This window comes from Fusarium solani, assembly GCF_023522795.1.
Source record: "Fusarium solani strain SB1 chromosome Unknown bctg00000002, whole genome shotgun sequence".
Classification (NCBI taxonomy): Eukaryota; Fungi; Ascomycota; class Sordariomycetes; order Hypocreales; family Nectriaceae; genus Fusarium; species Fusarium solani.
The window spans coordinates 1993441-2014334 of NW_027072155.1; the positions used below are offsets into that span (position 1 = coordinate 1993441).

Genomic DNA, 20894 nt, shown 5'->3' on the forward strand with positions numbered 1-20894 from the left:
CCAGATCCTGGTGCGCAACCTGCGCAGTGCAGCGCGGGCAGCACGCAGCGCACAGCTGGAGCACATTAGGTTGGCCTCGCCCTCGCCGCTTCTGGGGACTCCATCCCTCACTGGAGCCCGCGCTCGCAGATTCTCTTCAGGGCTCCTCCGCTCTAGCTTGCTCAGGCTGGGCAACGCTTGATTCAAGGTGTGCTTGAGCGGCATCTGCGTGCAGCAGTGCAACCCACACTCCGACCCTTCGCACACCCTCCCACCAAAAGCCATCCGTGGGGGCTCTGTGTTCCTTCTTCTTTTTTCGTCAGCCTCTCACACTCTACTCTCACTCACGCTCACACTTCTCTTTCCTCTCTCTCATAGCCCACTGTCCGCTCCACAGGGAATGCTCATACGCACCTCATTCTCAATCGCAAACTCAAGCCAGTATTCGTCATGAATCCCACAATAACAGAGCACGACTTTCGCTTTCCCCGGAGGCCCAGCGCCTGGCCCAGCACCGCCGCTCACCACGCTCCCATTCAGCGCGGCGGCGGCCGGCCGGGCCACCTCCCGAATGCTCGCGACGCCTCGGCCAGCTTCAAGGAGCACAACGCCGACATGTCCAGGACTTATTCCGTCGCTAGAGGTGGCCTGACGGGCTCGGCTCTATTTCCATTTCTTCAGAATGGACTCACCGAATCCGACCAGGGCATCTACAAGATGCAGCAAGACGATCCGCTCGCCACTCAGGTCTGGAAGTTCTTTGCGAGAACCAAGCAGCAGCTGCCCAGCCAGCATCGCATGGAGAACTTGACCTGGCGCATGATGGCCCTCAGCATGCGAAAACACCAGCAGGAGCAGCAGAGAAAGGTGGATGAGGCCGAGGCGCGCAAGAGGAAGAATATGGAGGCCAACAATAGGTACGCCAATCGCCTTTTATGCACTTTATTGCCATTCGCGCTCATCGATGGCTCTCGCCTGTCCATCGTCCATGACGTGCTGACCAGGGCCTCGCAGGCTCGCTCGACCCATGATGCAGAATTCTCCCAGCGGCATTGCTCAGCTGCGAAAGTATTCCGAGAACAACATGGCCCAGCCCGACGCCATGAATCTCGACGACTTCATCTTCTCCGACAACGCCGACACTCCTGTCAACTTTTCGTCTCCTCAGGACTCCGATAGATTCGACGACAGATCCGGAAACTCAATGGCTTCGGCCATCCCCATCAAATCCCGCAAGGAACTGTCGCACCACTTTGTCCCTCAGTCTGTACCAGCCCAGCCCCATCAGACGAACCAAGGCCATGAGTTCAACTACGTGAATCGCCATCTTCGCAAGACCAGCATCGATGACCGCCGGGTGAGTGACCTCACTGACCCCTCATGGGGCCTATTGTGTGACTGGCTGTGGAAATTCCCCCCTCCACCTCGAGCGCAAAACTCCAAAGCTGCCGTCTTATGCATGTGACAGCACATTTACTTTGAGCGCGGCTGCTGACTTTACTCTCATCTAGACTCGAAAGCGCCCCGCTGATTTCTCACCACAAGTGCCGGCGGCAAACAGCACGGCTCAGAATGATCTTGATCTCGACTCTGAGCTGCATGACTACTCTCTGGATAATCCTCACCCGGCCGGCTTGGCCCAGCAGCCCGGCAATCCTAACGTGCCCTTTAACCTCGATACCTTCATGGAGAATGACCCCATCATGAACTCGAATGGAAATTTCCAGCAAGGTTTCTCATTCTCTCCCTCTACCTCACCTATGATACCCAATGTTCCGTTCCCTGGCATGTACCAGAATTCATCCGTACCTCCGGCGCCGATGAGCAACACTGCCGACCTCTACTCGCCGACAGGTTCCGCCTACCAGTCAACAGCCTCAACCCCTCATCCCATTCCTGAGCAGGATGGCTTCTACTTCAACAGCCAAGATGGTCGATCCCAACGGCCCCAAGCCTTCCAGCAGAGCATCGGAGGCATGCTCAGCCAGCAGTTCATGTACAACGGCACAACCAACGGAAACAGCGGCAGCACCATGTTCTCTGCCCCAGGAACCGCGACAGAGTCCATGTCTGCGTACAGCACTGCTCCCAGCTCTTTTGGACACATCGACCCATCTCAGGTGTTCCAGGGTGACCAACCCGTCACTTCACCAACCATGCAGATGCAGCAAGACAACATGTTTTCCTTTGGAGCAGACTCGGATGACGAAGACAATGCATTCGCCGACCGCAATGTGGCAATGCAGAAGGATATGTCTTCGTCTCTTGATGAATCTGGCACCATGGGTTGGGATGCCTCGCTTCCTGGACAGTTCAGCACTCAGGCTGCCCGCTTCCCTGGCGGCCCAACTCGCAAGCAGGTAGTTATTGGAGGATCAACGACTGATTATGTCGAAAGCAATGGAGAATGGGATACAAACGGCCTTGCAAGGTCACAATCACAGTCATTCAGGCCAGGAAACCCGAGGAGGCAGCCGAAATTGACACGGAATGCCTCAACTCCAGCACATCTGGCTGGAAAGCAGAATGGCTTTGAACAACTCGCCCAGTCGATGCCAATGTCACCCTCTGGCGACAGGAACGGAACCATGTCTGGATTCTCCTCGGTCGCGCCAAGCCGGCCTTCGTCACCTCCGGGATCGAAGCATGGCTCCACGACGAACCTGCAAGCCGCCGCCGGCAACGGCAACAATAACAACGGCGATGGAAATGCTCCGACCACGTGCACCAACTGTTTCACTCAGACAACGCCTCTGTGGAGACGAAACCCTGAAGGACAGCCTCTGTGCAACGCTTGTGGACTCTTCCTCAAGTTGCACGGCGTTGTGCGACCATTGAGTTTGAAGACGGATGTGATCAAGAAGAGGAACCGTGGATCGGGGTCCAATGTGTCAGTTGGTGGAAGCAGCACAAGGTCCAAGAAGACTGCCAGTGCTGCAGCATCCCGGAAGAACTCGACCTTGTCCATGTCGACGATGGCTGCCAACAGTTCCAAGAACAATGCCAGCAGCCAGCCCCCAAAGAGCGTGACAACACCGCCTGCTTCTAGCCGGCCCCAGAGCAACAAGGATGTGGAGAGCCCCAGCAGCGGCCCTAACTCGGGCGCCAACACTGCAGGAAGCACTCCAAACAGTCACTTTGGGGCTTCCAACTCAAACACTGGCGCTGTGGGTGGCAAGGGTGTCGTTCCTATTGCAGCTGCTCCGCCCAAGACGAGCCCCGGGCCTGGCGCATCGTCCATGTCGGTTTCGAGGCCTTCGACTGTCTCGTCAAAACGGCAGCGTCGTCACAGCAAGAGTGTTACGGCCGATGCACCCATCACCATGGACATCGACAGTCCCGAATCTACGGGATCTAACGATGCTCCACGCCCCTTTGGTTCTTCGGCTGGGCTCTCGAGTTTGCCTGGTGGCATGTCAACAAGTGGTTTCAACCTGAACCAACGGCCTTCAACACTCGGGTCAGGAACAGGGTTGATCAGCATGTCGGGTGGACAAAACAACTCGTTGATTGGAAGCTCGGCCGGTCCTCAAGAATGGGAGTGGCTCACCATGAGTCTTTAATCGCAACGACCCGGCGAGGCTATTGTTCTGGCATCCAAGATGGTAGTTCCCATCATCATCACTTTCACCCCTGCCAGGGCTGGTCTTACTGGCAAGGGGCGCGATGTCGCGAAATCACTTGACGATGGATGTAATCGATTTTGTTGGCGTTTGGGAGACGTGGGCGTTTATTATTACACGACAACTTGATACCTCATCTGGATACAGGGCAGATTGCGTCTCTTCTTTGGTTATATGTTTATGGGTCTCTCCAGGGTGCTGCTCCGTCGCCGTCACCACTCGAGGTTGACGAGCACTTTGTTACGATCAGGCTATTCACGACGGCATGAAAGAACTGGGAATGGATGTTTGTCACGAAGACTTGTTTCCAGGGATGGCACACTCTTTGGAGATCCTGACGATATGTATGGGTGGCGCGATTCTTCTGTCTTTTTTGCAGGACTTTATAGAGAACAAGAACCGGCTATGTACGGATGGATGGGATGGTCCTTGAAGACCCGGATTTTGATGACTTTTGGACAGCGGCTTGCGATAGAATTACCTCTTGACGCTTATATGCGTGTCTGGGGCGAGATAATATCATTGTCACTATGATACCACTTGAAAGACCACATCTGTTTCACTTGAAGCCACTCACTCACTGTAAACTCCTACACGATAGCATTGACTTCTATCTTTTTCCCCCTTTCCTTTGTAACCCCCAAACACCTCTCGTCAACAGCAAGCAATTATACCCGAAGCCTGACCAGACGCAGACTCCTCCCTTGCCACTGGACCTCATCCATCCATCATCATAATAACCAGGTCCGTTTAAAACTCCCGCCTGCCAGAACGAAAAGAATAAAACTCGACTGCAGCATGCAGAAGGGAGTACATGACCAAAAAGTGATAATACAGCAGAGTCGAAAGCAGCCAAAGTGCAACAAAAATACTGGCCTTGGGATGGAGGTCAGGGGCGGTCCTCATCACCATGGCATTCTGCATCTTACAGTCCTCCTTTCGCCGCCTTGAAGCCAAAACAAAAGTGTGTCAGAGGAGAGCTCTCCCCTGGCGCACAATTCCACGCCAGCCGGCCCTTTTTGGACTCCGAGGCTCGTTCTAGAGCATTGTCCCAAACGTATCGTCCGTGGGGATACGCTTTCGAGGGCTGCTGCCGTCTTCTCCGGCAGGCTTGCGGTGTCTGAAAGTAAAACCAACAAAGAGACTCTTGCTCATTTGGTCTTCGCGTTCAGCCATGGTTTCGAGGGCCTGCTGCTTCTCGTGCACCTCCTTGTACTTGGCCATGTCCGCCTCGTTGGTAAAGTCATCAAAGTAGCCAGCATCCGTCTCCGAGTCCAGCTCAGGAACAAATGGCGCACGAGTCTGACGGAGAGTCTCCCAGTCGACCTCGGCAAAGTAGTGGTGAGCACAGATATCCTTAATGTTGGAGAATCGCCTCGTGCGAGAGTTGATGCACCTACAGCTGTTAGCTTCCATAACCATCAAGGAGCCGATAGACTACTTACGTGGTGATAAAGTTCCAGGTCCTGTTGCTGAGGAAATAGTTAGGGTCCTCCCACACAGGTCTCTTCAGTACCTCCTTCCAGTGCTTCAGATTACGCCATGTCTCGTCAGGAGTGGCACCCGCAAAGGGAGGGAACCCAGTGAGGGCCTCAAACAGCATGCATCCCAAGCTCCAGTAATCCACCGTGAAGTCGTATTCTTCCCCTCTAAGGACCTCCGGGGCCATGTAGTCGGGTGATCCCACAATGGATTTGGCATAGTTGACGTCGTTCTCGCGCATCGTCCGATAGCTCTCTCGGCGTTCAGCCACGGTTCGCTGATCCATGGGCTTTCCGAAAGGGACTGCCGTCTCGGACGCTTTCTCGAGCTTGATGCGCATTGACTCGATTCGAGAAGGTGCCAGGACACCAGCAGCCAGACCGAAATCTGTCAACTTGACATGTCCAGTAGAGTCCACCAGGAAGTTCTCGGGCTTGAGATCTCGGTGGATGTAGCCAAGCTGATGAAGAGCGTCGACAGCACAAAACATCTCGGCAATGTAGAATCGGGCGTGACGGTTTGACAACACACCAGTGTTGTTAAGCAGAGTGCGGAAGTCTCCGCCAGGCACATACTCCATGGCAAGATAGATACTCTTTTCATCCTGGAAAGAGTAGAGAAGCCTGACGAGCCACTCGCTCTGCGCAGTGGTGAGAATGTCTCGCTCGGTCAGAACGTGACGAACCTCGTCAAGCTTGAAAAGAAGCTTCTTGCTCATGACCTTGAGCGCGCAGACTTCTCGGGTGTCCTTCTTCTGGGCCAGGAAGACTTGGCCGTAGCCACCTTGGCCAACCTGGGTCAGGATCTGAAAGTCGCCGTGTCGGAGTCGAACTCGTCGCTTGCGAAGGTTTGCTCGCTCTCGTCCTGTGTACTTTGTCCACATCTTGCTGTGTGTCTCCTCATCGGTTTCAGGGGGTGGGGGGTATTCGCTCTTAAAGGCGGCCAATCGGTTCTGTCGGGCACCAACATATGTGAGAAGATCGAAGTAATAGTCGAGGAAGTCTAGGGGGTGTTAGAAAACAAGACCAGCCAGGCATGAGGGAACTCACAAAGCTGCGTAACGTTGACCATGCGTTTCACGTTGGGCTTCTGGAGAATCTCACGCTCCTCAGCTGTCAGGCCTCGAGCCGTGTTAAACCTCTTGGTCCCAGGCGTGGTAGGCCGGTCCCTGTGGTCCCTGTGCTCGTAGAGCTGCTGGCGAGAGAGGGCGGCATGGTTGTGCTGATGAGGAGAGTCGGTGCCAGCTAGGCGGGACACAGGCGGGGTGTTTTCCTGGCCCTGCTTCTTGAGGGGGCTTCCCGACCTAGACTTGTGGATGACACTGTCATCAACATTGGCGCTGGACTCGTCAAGAGGCTGTGCGTTGCTGCTCTTGCCAGGCGATAGCGATAGCGGGGTCACAACACTCTGGGGACGGCCCAGTCTCAGGGGAGGCTCGAGGCCGGGGGTGAGGGTCATTGCATGGTCGAATGCGGCGGGGAGGTCGTTGGCACCAGGAGGGTTCGTCTTCTTGCTGGGACTGCCTTGGGGGGTGCTGGGAGGATTGATGAAGTTGTCGGACTTGGGCGTGGCGGGTCGGGGGAGGTTAGAGTCGCCAGCACTCCTGTCTTTCCCTCCAGGGAAGAAGCTGGACATGAAGCTAGCCATGGCTGTTGATTCTGTTGGCGCGTCGTCGGCTTCGGGGAGAGGAAGTCGAGAGTGGCGCCCGCGAGGCGGAGAATGGTGATGTTATTGTCGCGATGATCGTGTCGAGGGGTAACTTTGGAGAGGTCTCAGCTTTGGGCAGCAGGCGGTGGGGGGGCGCAAAGATAAGGACAGTGGCCTGCAGAGGCTGAAACTGGCGGGGAAATGGAAAGGAGAAGAAGGATAAAATGTTGGGAAACAGGCAATTCCCTTTGGTTTTGTTTGGCCAGGCCTGAGAGAGACGAAGCAGAGAGAGAGCGAGGTAGAGAAGAGCTGAGATCAGACCAAGACCAATGCCGTTGGTGGAGGTGGTGGATGGAGCAACAGCGGGAGGGACCTTAAGGTAGGTACCTGAGTGGATGTTTTGGAATGACGTCGTGTTATTGGTCAGGCGACCTCGTGGATCAACATGGTTGCAGCAGCAACTATCGAGATCTCCTTCCTCCGATGGTGGGACAATTGGTTTTTCCGAGGAAGGCCCGAGACACCACAATTAAGGGCAGGAATGATGCTCTTCGAAACGACATGTTTTGCCGATGGTTACATTCATGTCATGATGACGGAATGTGCCTGACTATTCTCTTTTTAGAGATTATTGCCAAATAGCCTTTCGGGGTGCCTGTTCAATGCCGCTCAGCCCTGGTGCTGAGACGAACTGGCCAATTGACCCTCAAGTCTAGTCCCTTTAAATGCATTTCAGCGTTTTCCATAAAAGTAAGACAAATGCACAATGATGAAAACGTCTCAGAACCCTCTTGCTAGAGATTCAGTGGCGTTGAGCCGTTGCCAGACCCAGACGCGTGCCCATCCCAAATGGGGATAGACAACGTCAGTTGGACCCTTTGTTTTGAAAAGCAAGCACTGAATGTGCTCGATAATGCTTCGACATTAAAGCAGAGAAAAGGTCATAACATTATAGTTTCATCTTTTACTCAATAGTCCTAGATATCACGCATAAACGCGGCTAGTTAGCGCATATCTACCTCGTTTTCATGGATCCGAGCTTTTACCTACCCGACACTAGGATCATGGACCTCTGCTGAGTCTCTGATTTCTCCCCCAAGTCTATCGGCTTTCTCTCTCTCTACGCATTAGGCGCTTCGGGTCGAGGTCAGAAATCAATGCTGGACTCATTCTTCTCCACCTTGCATCCCTTAAGGGACTCCAGATTAGTGTATCAAACACCTGGGCCTAGTAGCTCCATCATCGCCAAGACAGCGAGAACAAACGAAATTGTTTCATGACAAGCAATCTCGCAACTTCGGCAATAAACCCCACGTCATGGATTCGCTAGCGCCCTTTGCATATTTGGGAATGGAATTGCCATTGTTTGCTCGGTAAATGTCGAACTCGGTTCGTCGGCTACATGTCTAGTCTTCGTCTCCAACTCCGGCATCGATTCTATATCTAATGCATCCCACATCCATGTATCGTCCAACTCCCTCGTTCCCCTTGCCTACGAACAGTTAGCATTGATGAAATTCATAGATGAGTCATGACTAAACTTACATCCATCCCAGACGTTGAAAAACACCTGAGGGCATGGATCTCCGCCACTTCCCATCGGACCGTACGGTGATTGGGTGTTGTCTCCCTCAAGCACGCACCCCTCGATCCAGTATAGGGAATACCTAAAGTTGACATTGTCCACATCCTTTTGGATCTCGTCCCAAAGACCCAGCTCCTTTGACTCGTCATCCGTGTACTTGCCGTCGGGGATGAGTGGGTGTCGCTGGCAGAGCTGCTCGGCCGTGCTCTCGACGCTGCTCTTGTGGATGTTGGCGTGGCCTTGGAAGTTAGCGGCATCGTTACAGACAGGCTCCGAGGACTTGAGAGGTGTGCCCGACTCTGTTGGTTCTTCTTCCTCCTTTTGAGTCGTTGTTGGCTCTGGATCGTCTTCCTCTTCTTCGATCCAGTAGCTGTACTTGCCGCATCCCACGTCGACCTCACCCTCGGCGTAGATGCCATCTTCTCCTGCGAGAGCACAAACCGCAGAAGCCTGACCAAAGGCACCGATGCAGTCCTCGAGGCAGTCGTTTTTGCCGTCCTCTCCCGTCCATTCAAAGGTATACTTGTACCCACCGCATTTGTCTTCCCGCTTGACAAACCACGAAGACCACAGACTGCGCTTCTCGTCAGCAGAAAACTGGTCCTCGCTCGTCAGTTCCTTAGAGAGCTCGTCCTTCTTGTTTTTGTTGACCTCTGTGCAAAAGGTTGGGAACAGCCCGATGAAGCACGTGAAATGAATTCCAGTCCTGTCACCATCACACTCAGGGGAGATCAAGTTCAACGCGAGCTCGAAGCCGGCGTCATCGAACAAGTCCTTGAACCAATCGTCGGTCTCCTTGTCGGGATCTGGAGAGTCACTCGACTCGTCAGTTTCCTCGAGAGGTCCAAACATTTCATCCAGAGGCACAGTTTCAATGGCATAGGTGGTAGTGGTGCTCTGCTTCCCTGTAACACATCCGGAGGTCGCTGGGCAATCCCCAAACGTGGTAGTCAAGTAGTCTTCTCCCTCCAAATCAGACGACACAGTCTTTGTGCATTCTGGTGGCTCCGTAGCAGTACATTCAGCAGATGTTGACGTCGGCTTCGTCGAAGTAGGGTCTTCTTCCTCATCGTCATCGTCATCATCTTCATCGTCGTCGTCCTTATCGTCGCTTTCAGGCTCTTTGGTGGGAGCTGGGGGGCGGTTTGTCGGAGCATTGCCTTTGGGCGACCATTTCCAGCCTCCAGGGAAGATGATGATGACCCCGCCATCGTCATCAGTAGTTGTCAAGGTCTCGGTAAGGTCGCTGTGCTCGGGGTCCTTTGTTGGCGTATACGTCACGACAGCTCCATCAGTGCCCGTCACGACTTCTTCGGTCTCCGAAGCCTCTGTAGGCTCGGGGCTCTTGGTGGGATCGTTAGTGTCATCTGATGTCTTCTTGGGAGGTGACGTCGTCTTTGGCGGGACCTCACTTGCTGGTGATTTCTCTGGCCTGTCTCCCGTTGTTTCCGCCTGGTCTTTTGTAGTCTCCGGCTGTGCGGCGGTACTTTGATCGACGGTTTCCTCTGGCTTCTCAGTTGTTTCTAAGGGATCCTGGCTCGCCTCTATTGTTCCCGTGGCCTCTCCTGTTGGCTCTTATGCCTCTGTTGGCTCTTCACTAGCGGCTGAGGTATCTTGTCCATCCGTGGCTTCTGAGGTGTTTGGCTGCTCTTCTGTCGCTGCTGACGTCTCTGTCTGGCTGTCAGTGGCGACGTTGGTGTCGGTTGGATCTTTGGAGGCAACACCGGTGTCTGTTGGGTTCTCTGTGTTTTCTGCCGTGTTTGTTGGCGCCTCTGAACCAGTTGCAGTATCCGGAGGGACTCCAAGGGTTTTATCTGTGCCTGTTGGGTTCCTGGTCTGTACTCCAGTCCCAGTCGGGTCTTGAGTGTTTGCTGCCGTATCTGTGGGAGGTTGAGGCGCTGTTTCTGTGCCAGTGGGAGCGCTGGAGTTCTCTCCGGTATTCGTTAGGTTTTCAGTGTTCACTCCTGTGCCTGTGGGCACCTCCGTGTTGACACCTGTCTCAGCTGGGTTGACAGAATCTGTAGCCGTATCCGTTGGGTCCTGAGAACCTATCTCAGTATTGGTCCTGTCGTCTGGCTCCTTCGTCTCAGTGTTGATTGAAGTCTCGCCCGGCTTCCTGGTCCCCACGGAGGTTTCTCCTGGTGTTGCAGAAGAACCAATGGATGCCCCTTCTGAGGTACCAGCAGGGTTTGCTGGTCCTGTAGCCGTTCCCACCGGCTTGCCAGTTGGAAATGAAGTATCGGGGAGGCCTTCGGAAGACGAGCCAGTCTCTCCGGGCTTCTGAGATTCTGGCGAGGCAGCGGCAGGATCGGCACTAGATTCAAAAGACACAGGTTGAGAGGTGCCAACAGGAGCTCCAGAAACCTTGAGACCGTGTTGGGCTTGAAGGAGCCCCAGTGTTGTTCGGGTTCTCAGGTGCAACAGAAGTCTCGCCCGAAGCAGCAGACGAGTCAAAAGAAACTGCTTCAGTGCCTGTCGGATTGTTTGGTTCCTTCATCGTGCCATCTGGGTTCTCGGGACGAACCGAGGTCTGGCCAGAAGCAGCGGATGAATCAAAGGATGCTACTCCAGAAGTCTCTGCTGGACTGCCATGCTCTTTTCCGGTACCATCTGGGTTGTTTTCCCGAACTGAGGTCTGCCCAGAGGCCGCAGAGGAGTCAAAAGATCAAGGCTAAGTCATTCGAAAGATTCAGAATTCAGTGAACAAGGTTATCATCTGATGCCCACATCTGATGGTACAGTTTCAGCTTGAGTGAGGGATCTCGCCTCGTCATGCGTTCAACTCGGAATCCTTGCCGCCAGCATAGCCTATCCAGTCTAGCAATGTTCGACCCAAAAGTTTCTACTCTTGTCTTTGAGTATGCTGGTTTTAAAATTCGCCAGGGACGGGATGGATCCCATGGTTGCGGCTGATCCCGTTGACGCAGGGGATCCTTGTCTCTGACAACACGATGCTCCCTATTATCCACAGTCAACCATGTTTTCGGAGTGTGGCTTCGGCTCCAGGCTATGCAACAGGGCTTTGAAAGTTTAAATTATATATCGAAACGGCTGAGCCGTCAACTCTGCCATGCCATGGATCTTGACCCATGTTTACTCCGTGCTCGTGTGACCCCTGGTGGCATCTTTGGTCACTGGTTGGCCAGCAAAGGGTTCCGAGAGCTTCGTTCAGATGGTTTGATATTTCTTGTCAAGATCCTCGTCTCCGGAGTGTTTGCTCCTTTCCGTAGGATTAACTTGTGACACATTTTTTATGGTACCACGTGGGGACGGATCGACGGATCCTACCAAGAGTAAAGAGTTTTCAAATCGCATACGATCCTTCAATCTTTCCGAATTGATTATATTAGTAGCTTTATCTTTACAGCCCTTCTATTTTCTTTATAGAAGGGTGTCTTTCACGTGACAACTGCTAGCCCATAGGTGATACGAAACTATACTCTCAAGATAACCGGTTGGAACACAGCCAGGATTCTTCACACAAAGACAATAGTGACTTCCATTTCAGTCCAAAATGCGTTTTCAAGTAAACGAAATCAATATGCTGGGGATTAAGTCATCATGTTAACTAACTGAACATACCGCGAAGACACCGTTTCACTTGGCTGTGCTCTTGGCGCAACCCAGGCAAGTCACCCATGCATGGTCTGAGAACAAAAGGTCTGGGAACCTTCCTAGATGGTAGTACAACACATCAGATCATGCATCTTGGTGGGCCTTGGGTCTAGGGTCTAGCCGGAAATGAAGCCTTTTGATCATCGTGTTGGCCAGGGACTCCACAAATAGAGTTAATATACGTGCAACTACGGGGCTGAGCGCTTTCACGGACCAACAGCATACATGATCGAGGTCCTGTTATTATTCACGGTTCTGATCCGGTCAAGTATGAAAGGTTCGGGGATGATAGATGCAATATAAACAGTCGATTAGCTTTGCCTCTTCGTTTTCACTGCTCCGGTCCCGTTTACCTGCGTTTCTCTTCCCCAACCGCCGTCCTCTCCTTAGCAGTTCTTGACCCTTGCTTGTATACATTCATTCTTCCCACACTCATTCACATGCGCATACTTCAGCTGGCCTGGCTTCTGGCCGGCTTCCTGGCCTTCCTGGGCCAGGTCCGGGCTCAAGACTTTACAGTTGGCGGCTGGACGTTTGACGGGAGTTGCAGAGCACACCAGGACTATGTAACAGCAAGCTTCGAAGACACCTTGAAAATGGTGACAAAGGCACAGTCAGATCTCAACCTGGTCTTGCCTCGCTTTGAAAAGAAGAGCAACCCGCGGCAGACGGCCCAGTACCGTATCGCGAGGGCCATGGGTCGTTGCTTTGGGTTCATGCCTGATGCAAAGAACGACAACGCCAAAACGGATCAGTGGTGGTCCAGACTCTCTCGTAGGTCTGACTCAACCCAGAGGTGTGTGGTTTTAAACTCCTGACCTTGACTCTTCTGATTACGACGAAGAAACCAGGGTGAAGCTCAAGGAGGACTTCAAGATGAAGAACCGACACCCGGAAAAGTTTGCACAGGGCTACTCAGGAGGATGGTACTACAGACAACGCATGGATTGGAGGAAAAAGGTTGCCCAGAACCCTCCAGGTCAGCCCTGCATGGATGGTGCCACGGGTACCACGCTCTTCGAGCTGGACGTGATTCACATCTGCTCAGTCAATTTCCAGTCCAAGCCCATCAACGCTGGTTCTCCGGTTGGTGCCCAGATCACGAGAGACGAGACTAAGATAGGATCCTTCGACGCCAGCGTTTCCAACACTTTCGTGCACGAGTTTACCCACTGGTATGGTTCCGCGAATAGTGGGCATGGGACTGAAGGACAGTAACCCATGAGTGTACCCTCATCTCTCTCCCAATAGTTGATGCTAACCGGGTTCCTCGCTCGTAAAGACATTGACCAACAGAGTCTCAACAAAGACGGAAAGTGGGTGTACAATGACAAGGACGGCCAGGGTGTATACAGGACTCGCAAGCACTCTGAGAAAACCCGAAAGAAGAATGAGCTCATTGAGGACGTGACTTGTAAGTTCCACGTGACAGTCTTTCAGGACACAGAGGATAGAACTAACTTTCTGACAACAATAGACGGCTACATAGACGTTTCTAACCTAGCCAAGACACATAACAACGGGAACGGTGAACCTGAATACGCTACAGAGACAGCCGAGGCATATGCCTTCTTTGCCATGATGTCGTAAGTGATGGTTCTCTGCAACGTTTAGCCGATACTGACTTTCGGGGTTTCCCTTACAGAATAATGGATGGAGCTGACTGGGTCAAAGACGGCATAGCAAGGAAGGTGTTCTACAAGAAAGCACCATCGATGCCGGTGAAGCTCCGAGTCTAGGTCTATACTGGCAATCCAAGAGTTAGTTTTTCATAGGGTTCATAAACTCTGCTCTCAATGTGTTGCGTTATGGAGCAGTCCTACATTACCTCTAAAGAAACGTGCCTCAAGAGATTTAATTCGGGAACAACATCGAGGCAAATGTACCAATGCTTTTTACTGTGTCAACTACCCAGATCCGAAACATTTTCTAGGCTTCCACGTTTTAACAGCACCTAACTACTCGATTTATATCCCGCTATAGAGTCACATGAGGTAAAATAGTCCATTCAGCTATAGGGCAAGCCAGGCTATGCATTGCCGATCTCGAATCAAGCCAATGCTAGTTCACCAGCCGTAAGATGACGTAAGGTGGTGCCGGCGCCCAGCCTCAAGAAACCATTATCACGAGGAATACGAGCCAACAGTCAGCGTGTTGCCCAGAGACAAGGAATATAAATTTCCGTTTCTGCAGTAATATCTGCATATTTGTGCCGTTCTCCCGTTGGAGGGTTCATATAATAGCCTCCTAACCCCCCCTCTAGTCCTGGACGCAGCGTAATCGTGATTACCTCCCCAGTCTCACTTTCAAACCCATTCTTTCGAACATCTCGCCCATTTGCGAAAGAACGGCCAGATGCGAGTATCAAATTCCAAGTGCAGAGAAACACATACTGCTCAAATATCAACCAACACTTAACCCATCATGACGTCGTCCGACTTAAGCCGTCGCTTTCAAATTGATAGAGGCGCATTCTCTAAACACTACGATGTCAAACCGATATCCGGGGATGCCTCATTCTACGTCGACGTCTCCTCTTTCACCCCAGGAAAACCCGACCTTACCCTCCATCGTGGAGCCAGCAAGACCGGTCCGGTTGTTGCGGCATGCCATCTCCCCAAGTTCTCGGGAGATTTGAAAATCGGACTCGCCGGTCCTGCTGGACCAGACTCTATGGCCTGGGAAGACATCACCAGAGAGTCAGTTCTCAAGGCCTCCGAGTACCGCTGGCAAACAGCCATCCCTGATATTGCAACCTCTGAGAACAGAATACTTTTCTGGAAGAGGACTCACTCGGTTGGCGTATCCGGAATGTCGCCGTCGAGTCTAAGTGTCAGGAACTTTAAGCTCGTTGATGGACAGACAGATGAGATCCTTGCCGTCTTCACCAGCGACCGGACATTGTCGGAGTGCGGAGTTTTGGAAATTCGAGCCAACTACGGGGATCAGTTTGACGTGTCGGTTTTGATTAGCTGCATAGGACTGTACGAGAAGGCCAAACGTCGAAGTAGACGCTCTAGTGCTGGTGGTGGTGGAGGAGGAGGTGGTGGGTGAACTACCGATACTTATCTCGGTGTAGGACTGTGGGAGCAGACTCGAATTTGGCACAGCACATAGTAATGATACCTCAAGGGATTTCCATTAAATAGCAATTTATTCTATATTTTATCTAGCAGGAACGCAGTAAGAAGACTTTTTATCATCAGGTTGTTGCCATATGTGTTATCTATGCTGTTAATCCTTTGAAAAGTCTACAGACTTGAAGTCAGGCCTGTGTTGATTTTCCCACTCTACATTCTCTTTCGAAAAGAGGAAATCTTTAGTAACCCATGAGGGGTGAAATTAAATCAATCCTTGTTTCTGGGCACTGGTGTTGTTGAATTAGTTATGAACGTGGAAAAACCTACCCAAACCGCCATACCCTAGGTGGGCCATGAATCGTGGCCCACGATTCGGTCCGAAATGGAAACAATGCCAAACTCAAGCCCTAAAAGAACTTCGCTTTTTGATACAAGTACGCTCGGTGTCATGCGATACTGGTTTAAAGCTACGCTCCATAATCTTGTAATCATGTCCCTCCGAAAGCAAAGAGTGTGGGTGGTTGACGCGCGCCAACCTTGTCGATAGCGTTGAACCTATGTAAATTCTAGAAAGACTCTACGATACTATAAGTATTTTGCTTTGGAATTTTTATTCATTCATTCAGTATCATTCTGTCATAAGCCTAAAGGCATGCTCATAAGAATCTGTTACGAGAGGCCTTGTCAGTGGCATGCCAAGGAGCGAAGTTGGCGTGCCAAGTATCCGGTTCCAGAGGAAGCAACAATATCACGCACACGACCCGGCCATTCCGGGCTTTCTTCCAAAATGTGAGTGGTATTTACCCAGCACTCTTGGCAATAAAAACAGGTGAGGCGGGTCAGAGGAAAAGCGAAGGATGGAGACCCTGGCTCGCTGACTGTGAATTTGTTGGTTGCTCAAGGAACGGCCTATGCTAACTGATGATTAGTCAGGGCCAGTTAGCTTGGCTTGGACTTAGGAAGGGCACGGGGAGTGTTCTCTATTAACTTTAAGTATGAAAATATGAAACAAATCTGATGGAACTCTGATGCTTTTGCAACTTGACCCTTTCTTCACCTTCTCAGTTTCATCCAGCTGCGAACCCAAGGTGTGGCGGACCTCCCTTCACCAAATGAGCATCGAGCCCTGATAGCCGATGAAACACTGACGGTACAGGTGCTTGGCTTCTCTCATCACGACCGACACTGGAAAGAAAAGGCTATTTCCGCGTCCATGTACGGACAATAGCCTCAAAAAGGGCAACAACTACCGTGGCTGTCTACCAAATCATGCCATCTTGCGGCACTCAAGCTCTTGGTGGGCCACTTAGCGGTCGCACGTCAACCGTTCGCTGCCCGGTTTCGGCCGGCTAAACAGGGATCTAATCTTATCAATCTAACCCTCGGGCGCTTGGTAACATCATCATGGGATCAAAGACCCCTTCCCCCTCCTCTACCTAGCGCGGCCGCCTCCGCCTCGTGCCCGCTTTGTTCGCTAGCGAAGAGCTTCTCTCCTCCAAGTGTTTTGGTGTGAGGCGCCAACCGCAGCCTGTGGCCATTAACTCCTTGCTCCCCCCTCACTCCTTCTCTCCGGCTTTCTCCTTCTTTTCCATGTGACGAGCCTTTGTACAATATAAGGCTGCTCCCTTCTGCCCATATCGCATAGAGATATCGGCATCGTTCCTTTTGAAACACATTCGGCCGAAACCTCGACCATGAAGTTTGCGCACGCCATCGCCGGCTTCGCTGCCACGGCGAATGCCTTCAACCCATCCGAGTGGTTCGCCGACAACGACCATGTCGACGTTAGCGCCCCTCACAGAATCCCGTCGGTCCACGAGTCGGTCGTCATGGCTCGTCGCATCCTCGCCCTGACCAAGCTTGCGACGCTCTCGACCGTCTTCCCCGGCGACCACGGCCTCGAGGCCAAGACCCTCCCCGAGGGACTCGGAGGCGTGCCCATTGGCATGATGGATTACGTCGCGGACTGCGAGGACGAAGGCAACCCGACCATCCTCGAGATTAAGATCGCAACCACTTTCCGAAACGTCCGAGCCGGATCCAACATTACCCTGTCCATGAACTGGGTTCCGCCGTATCCGCCTACCAAGCGAATTTCCTTCCTCTCCCGGCTTTCGGCCTACATCCCGTTCATCTCGACCTCCGAGTACAACACCCGATCCGAGGCGTCCTCCTCGGCCCCGGACACGGTGCCCTACTCGGCGGCCAACCTGCCGCGGTTCGCCCTCTTTGGCTACCTCGAGCCCATCGAGTCGAACCCCGTGTCGGCCGTCAAGCTCGCCGCGTGCTTCACCAGCAGACACCCGGATGCCAAGTACTGGCTGCCGGGCAACGTTATCCACGAGAGCTCTTGGTCTCGCCTGGTGGTGACCAAGATATACTGGGTTGGGGGATTCGGCGACCGTGCGAGGATTGGGTGGCTTCCCCTCGACGAATGGAAGAGTGTCACCAGAGACGAGTGGGAGTCCATCAAGCTGCCCGGCGAGGAGAGGGGCTGGAGCGAGTGGTCAGTCAGTCCTGCGGGGGAGCTGTAATGGCATGACAGCCTGATGCAGACGACGTACCTGGCTACATAACTTAACCCTTTGGGCTGGGAATTGGGTGATATTTGGGGCGGCATCATTCTTTTTGCATACGAACTAACTGGACAGATTGGATACGACAATCTTGACCGCATGGGAGGAGTTGATTTCTAGTTTGTTACGGAACGGCAGAGATCTCTGGGACGACAATAGTCCTCTTCTGCACAGCATATGTTTGTCTCTCTACGAAGCGGCAACCTGCAGCCATCTTCAAGGCATGTTCCTTGAGAAGACGAGCAGATAACCGAACTAGCCCGCTTTTTCAATATACATTGTTTCACCTGCGCTGCGCTGTTGTCCAAAGCGAGAGCTGTGTCTGTGACAGCCTTGGCCCGTCACAGACATTTGGATCCATCCATCCCAAGCATGTCCCAGATAAGACACATCCGAACAAAGATCCATGTCGGGGCACGGGTACCGAGGGGGGAAGAAGCTTGGAAACGTCCGTGTCGCTGTGCTTGGCACCGCGTGGCGTGGTCACCAGTCACCTGCCCAAGATCGACCCTTTCCCTTCTTCTGGTGAGATAGAGACAAAGTCCGTGGCTCGTTACAGAGGGCGACACGCTTGCTTGCTTGCTTGCTTGCTCACCGTAGCTCGGACCTCGCTCACCCTCAGAATGGGTGACATGTCGTGTTACTGTCGCAGCTGCACAGCTTGGGCGGAGTGATCCGGCACTCTGCGACCGGCCTGCGGACGATCCGATTCCCTGCGCCCAGGCGAGCGAGTTTCCCTGGGGGTTGCCAACGTGAGGAGTTCAGTTGAATGGGGGCAGGGTGTGTCCGGCTTCCCGTTTCGTGCATGGGTGTTCCGAAAGATCTACCAAGGGGGACGACTAATTAACGCTACTTACAGTGTGACGGAATACAGTAGACGAGGTAACTTATGGAGATGCCGGGGGACAGTTGCAGCTCGACTCAACTCTCAACTCAACTCGGCGTCTTGGACTTGTTCTGCCCCACGACTAATTAGGAAGCTCTCGGAATAAAGCTGTTGAGACGGCAATGGATCCGAGCTTCTGTGTTGCGTACTGTCTTTCTGCTGGGAAACTCAATTAGCCTGTCGGCGGGGAAAGGAACTCGGTCCAGGAGATGATGCCGACGGCGGTCTACTATTAGCCTCCGTGAATTCCGAGTAACGACGGCAAACAAGCAAGCGATGACAGTAGTTTTTCACATGAAGCTCCAGTTTCCGCCGCGTGATGGAGGATGGTGATGTCTTGCCCCGGACGTGGGCCGACCGACGACATCATCATCAACTTCTCCGCATGGGATGGATGCTGCACACCGCAACGCAACGCAGCGCAGCCCAGGACGCAAACGCAGGGCTCAAGCCAAGCGAAGCGAACAGAGCCAAGCGCGGCTATCGCGACCCAACAGCAGCGAGCAATCAATCAAGCAAGCAAGCAAGCAGCAACATCACGAAAACCCCATGATCTGCTCCCTCATGATTGACCCGGAATCGCCCAATCCACCCCAGGAGATAGCGTTATTGGCTCATGGCCCCGATAATAGGTTCCGCTGCCCGCTGGAGCGGCGCGCCGACCGGGGGCTTGCAGTGGCGCACGCTTATTGCTTCGCTCCCTCTCGTTGTTGACCCCCCGGAAGTTCAAATGCCCAGAGCCAGCTCGCTGGAGAAGGGGGGAGCAAGGGGGAGGGAACTGCGTGGGATGTGGATGGGTGGCACACACCGCGGCGCGGCCGCTGCTGTTAGGCGGTTCTGGATTGGGGACTATCGGTCGATTCTTTGGCTGACTAGTTATCGATGGGGACGTGATAGAGAGAGACGACGGATGGATGGAGGACGACTAATGGACATCAATGTCCAGTGTCGCTCTTTTCTTTTGCCGCGGGTTTTGTTTTGGAGAGAGGAGGGGGAACGAGCTGATGGAACGCACGAGCGAATATTGAAATCGGCTCCTTGATCCGGATTGGATGCCGTAAGGAATAAGCTGAGAAATGATGGCTGAATGGGTTGCTGGCTGGATCGGAGTAGCTGTCATGTCCCGCAGACATGGATCGCACAAAGGACCGAGACAAGCGTCGATGGAGCAGCGTCAAGAAGCGTCATTGCGCTCAGCCTCAACACTGCGAAACCGAGCATGTGTCTATTAACATGTTGGGCGTCTCCGGGCCGGGTTGAAGTACGAGTTGGTCATGTCGTTGACGAGAATGTGTCCTCTTTTGTTGACTCTCTCTCCGCCGGGGTCGCCTCTACACGCGCAGCACACCTGCACACCACCCCAAGGTAAACGCACATTCCACGAGGGAAAATGCTCCTTGCGATCTTGGTCGGCGATTAGAGTGTGTGTTGTGTCTCTCTAAGCGGGGTTGCAGATGCAGATGGATGGATGGCTACAGTACCTGGGTATTGTTGTAGAAGTTACTTTGACCCTGCAAGCCCGTACGTATCATCAACTGCAAAGACGTTTTCTCGTTCGGGTATACACGACTGAGAAAACTTTGTCAAGACGCACATACTCGACCATTCCGATTCGCTTCATCTCGTCGCAAACAAACAACAGCCTGCGGAAAGAGGAAAAAACCTAGGCAAGGCACAGTGCAGCGCAGCGCAGTGCAGTGCGTCCAACTGCCTGTTGTGTTGTGAAGCCCTGCGCGTCGCTACCCGGGCTAAGCTGGGGGTCCCGGGTCCATCCCCATCCATCCAACCACGATCCATCTTTAGCACGATTCGTCGCCACCGAGCGCGCCGCCCCCCCAGGATTATCCCCCCCCAATCATCCCGGACCCAAATCCCAAGTCCCCTAATAAAGCTCAGGTAATGGAATTGGATCCCCAATCCCAACCCCCGTCGGTCCCCGTAGCCCGTAGCCCGTCGCCCGCAGCAGACCGTCACGGTTAAAACGACTCAAGGGACCGATTTCTGGCAGGCGATAGAGAAGCATCTCAAACCGAGAGACGGATCAGAACCCGGACTTTGGACACGCTTCAGGTATCGGGTACAGTCCCCATCGGCTGCTATTCACCGAGAAACAGCGGGTAATCGGATCGCACCGCCCACTCCCGCCAGTACCCTCGACTTTCAGCTTGTCCGCACCCACACGGTTCAGGTTCACCCACCCCCCTCCCTAGGTCTCCGTCCCCATATTTCCTCCCATCAGAGCCTTTTACCTTGCCTTGCTTGCCTCACCTCAGACGCTCAGGCTTGCCTTGTGCCTCGCCCCGTCGACCCCATTCCCATCTCATAATCCAATCCATGTCGCCGCTCTCGGTCGGGGTTCCGTGCCGTTTGTGTGCTGCTCGCCTTTAGTATATTCCTCTTTTGTGCCGTACATACTCTTCC

At 53.2% G+C, this 20894-nt stretch overlaps 6 protein-coding genes across 6 annotated transcripts; 4 read left to right on the top strand and 2 right to left on the bottom strand.

Moving 5' to 3' along the window:
• Positions 1 to 429: 429 nt before the first annotated feature.
• MRS44_004591 (uncharacterized protein) lies at positions 430 to 3542 on the top strand (the record flags this gene model as incomplete). The annotated part of the gene is made up of 3 exons (XM_046270634.2): positions 430 to 896; positions 994 to 1336; positions 1491 to 3542. The coding sequence occupies 3 exons, from the start codon at positions 430 to 432 to the stop codon at positions 3540 to 3542; spliced, it is 2862 nt and encodes a 953-aa protein (XP_046136274.2).
• Positions 3543 to 4640: 1098 nt separating this feature from the next.
• MRS44_004592 (uncharacterized protein) lies at positions 4641 to 6731 on the bottom strand (the record flags this gene model as incomplete). Its single annotated transcript, XM_046273632.1, has 3 exons — positions 4641 to 4998; positions 5048 to 6086; positions 6134 to 6731. 3 exons carry the CDS (start codon positions 6729 to 6731, stop codon positions 4641 to 4643), a joined length of 1995 nt encoding a protein of 664 aa, XP_046136273.1.
• A 1406-nt stretch (positions 6732 to 8137) lies between these two features.
• On the bottom strand, positions 8138 to 11217 carry MRS44_004593 (uncharacterized protein; the record flags this gene model as incomplete). The annotated part of the gene is made up of 5 exons (XM_065622263.1): positions 8138 to 8223; positions 8277 to 9860; positions 9915 to 10630; positions 10689 to 10944; positions 11163 to 11217. 5 exons carry the CDS (start codon positions 11215 to 11217, stop codon positions 8138 to 8140), a joined length of 2697 nt encoding a protein of 898 aa, XP_065478335.1.
• A 1154-nt stretch (positions 11218 to 12371) lies between these two features.
• Positions 12372 to 13670, top strand: MRS44_004594 (uncharacterized protein; the record flags this gene model as incomplete). The annotated part of the gene is made up of 5 exons (XM_065622264.1): positions 12372 to 12727; positions 12783 to 13017; positions 13183 to 13345; positions 13409 to 13517; positions 13577 to 13670. The coding sequence occupies 5 exons, from the start codon at positions 12372 to 12374 to the stop codon at positions 13668 to 13670; spliced, it is 957 nt and encodes a 318-aa protein (XP_065478336.1).
• Positions 13671 to 14355: 685 nt separating this feature from the next.
• MRS44_004595 (uncharacterized protein) lies at positions 14356 to 14985 on the top strand (the record flags this gene model as incomplete). The annotated part of the gene is made up of 1 exon (XM_046275603.2): positions 14356 to 14985. One exon carries the CDS (start codon positions 14356 to 14358, stop codon positions 14983 to 14985), a length of 630 nt encoding a protein of 209 aa, XP_046136271.1.
• A 1720-nt stretch (positions 14986 to 16705) lies between these two features.
• On the top strand, positions 16706 to 17545 carry MRS44_004596 (uncharacterized protein; the record flags this gene model as incomplete). The annotated part of the gene is made up of 1 exon (XM_046280921.1): positions 16706 to 17545. The coding sequence occupies one exon, from the start codon at positions 16706 to 16708 to the stop codon at positions 17543 to 17545; it is 840 nt and encodes a 279-aa protein (XP_046136270.1).
• Between the last annotated feature and the right edge of the window lie 3349 nt (positions 17546 to 20894).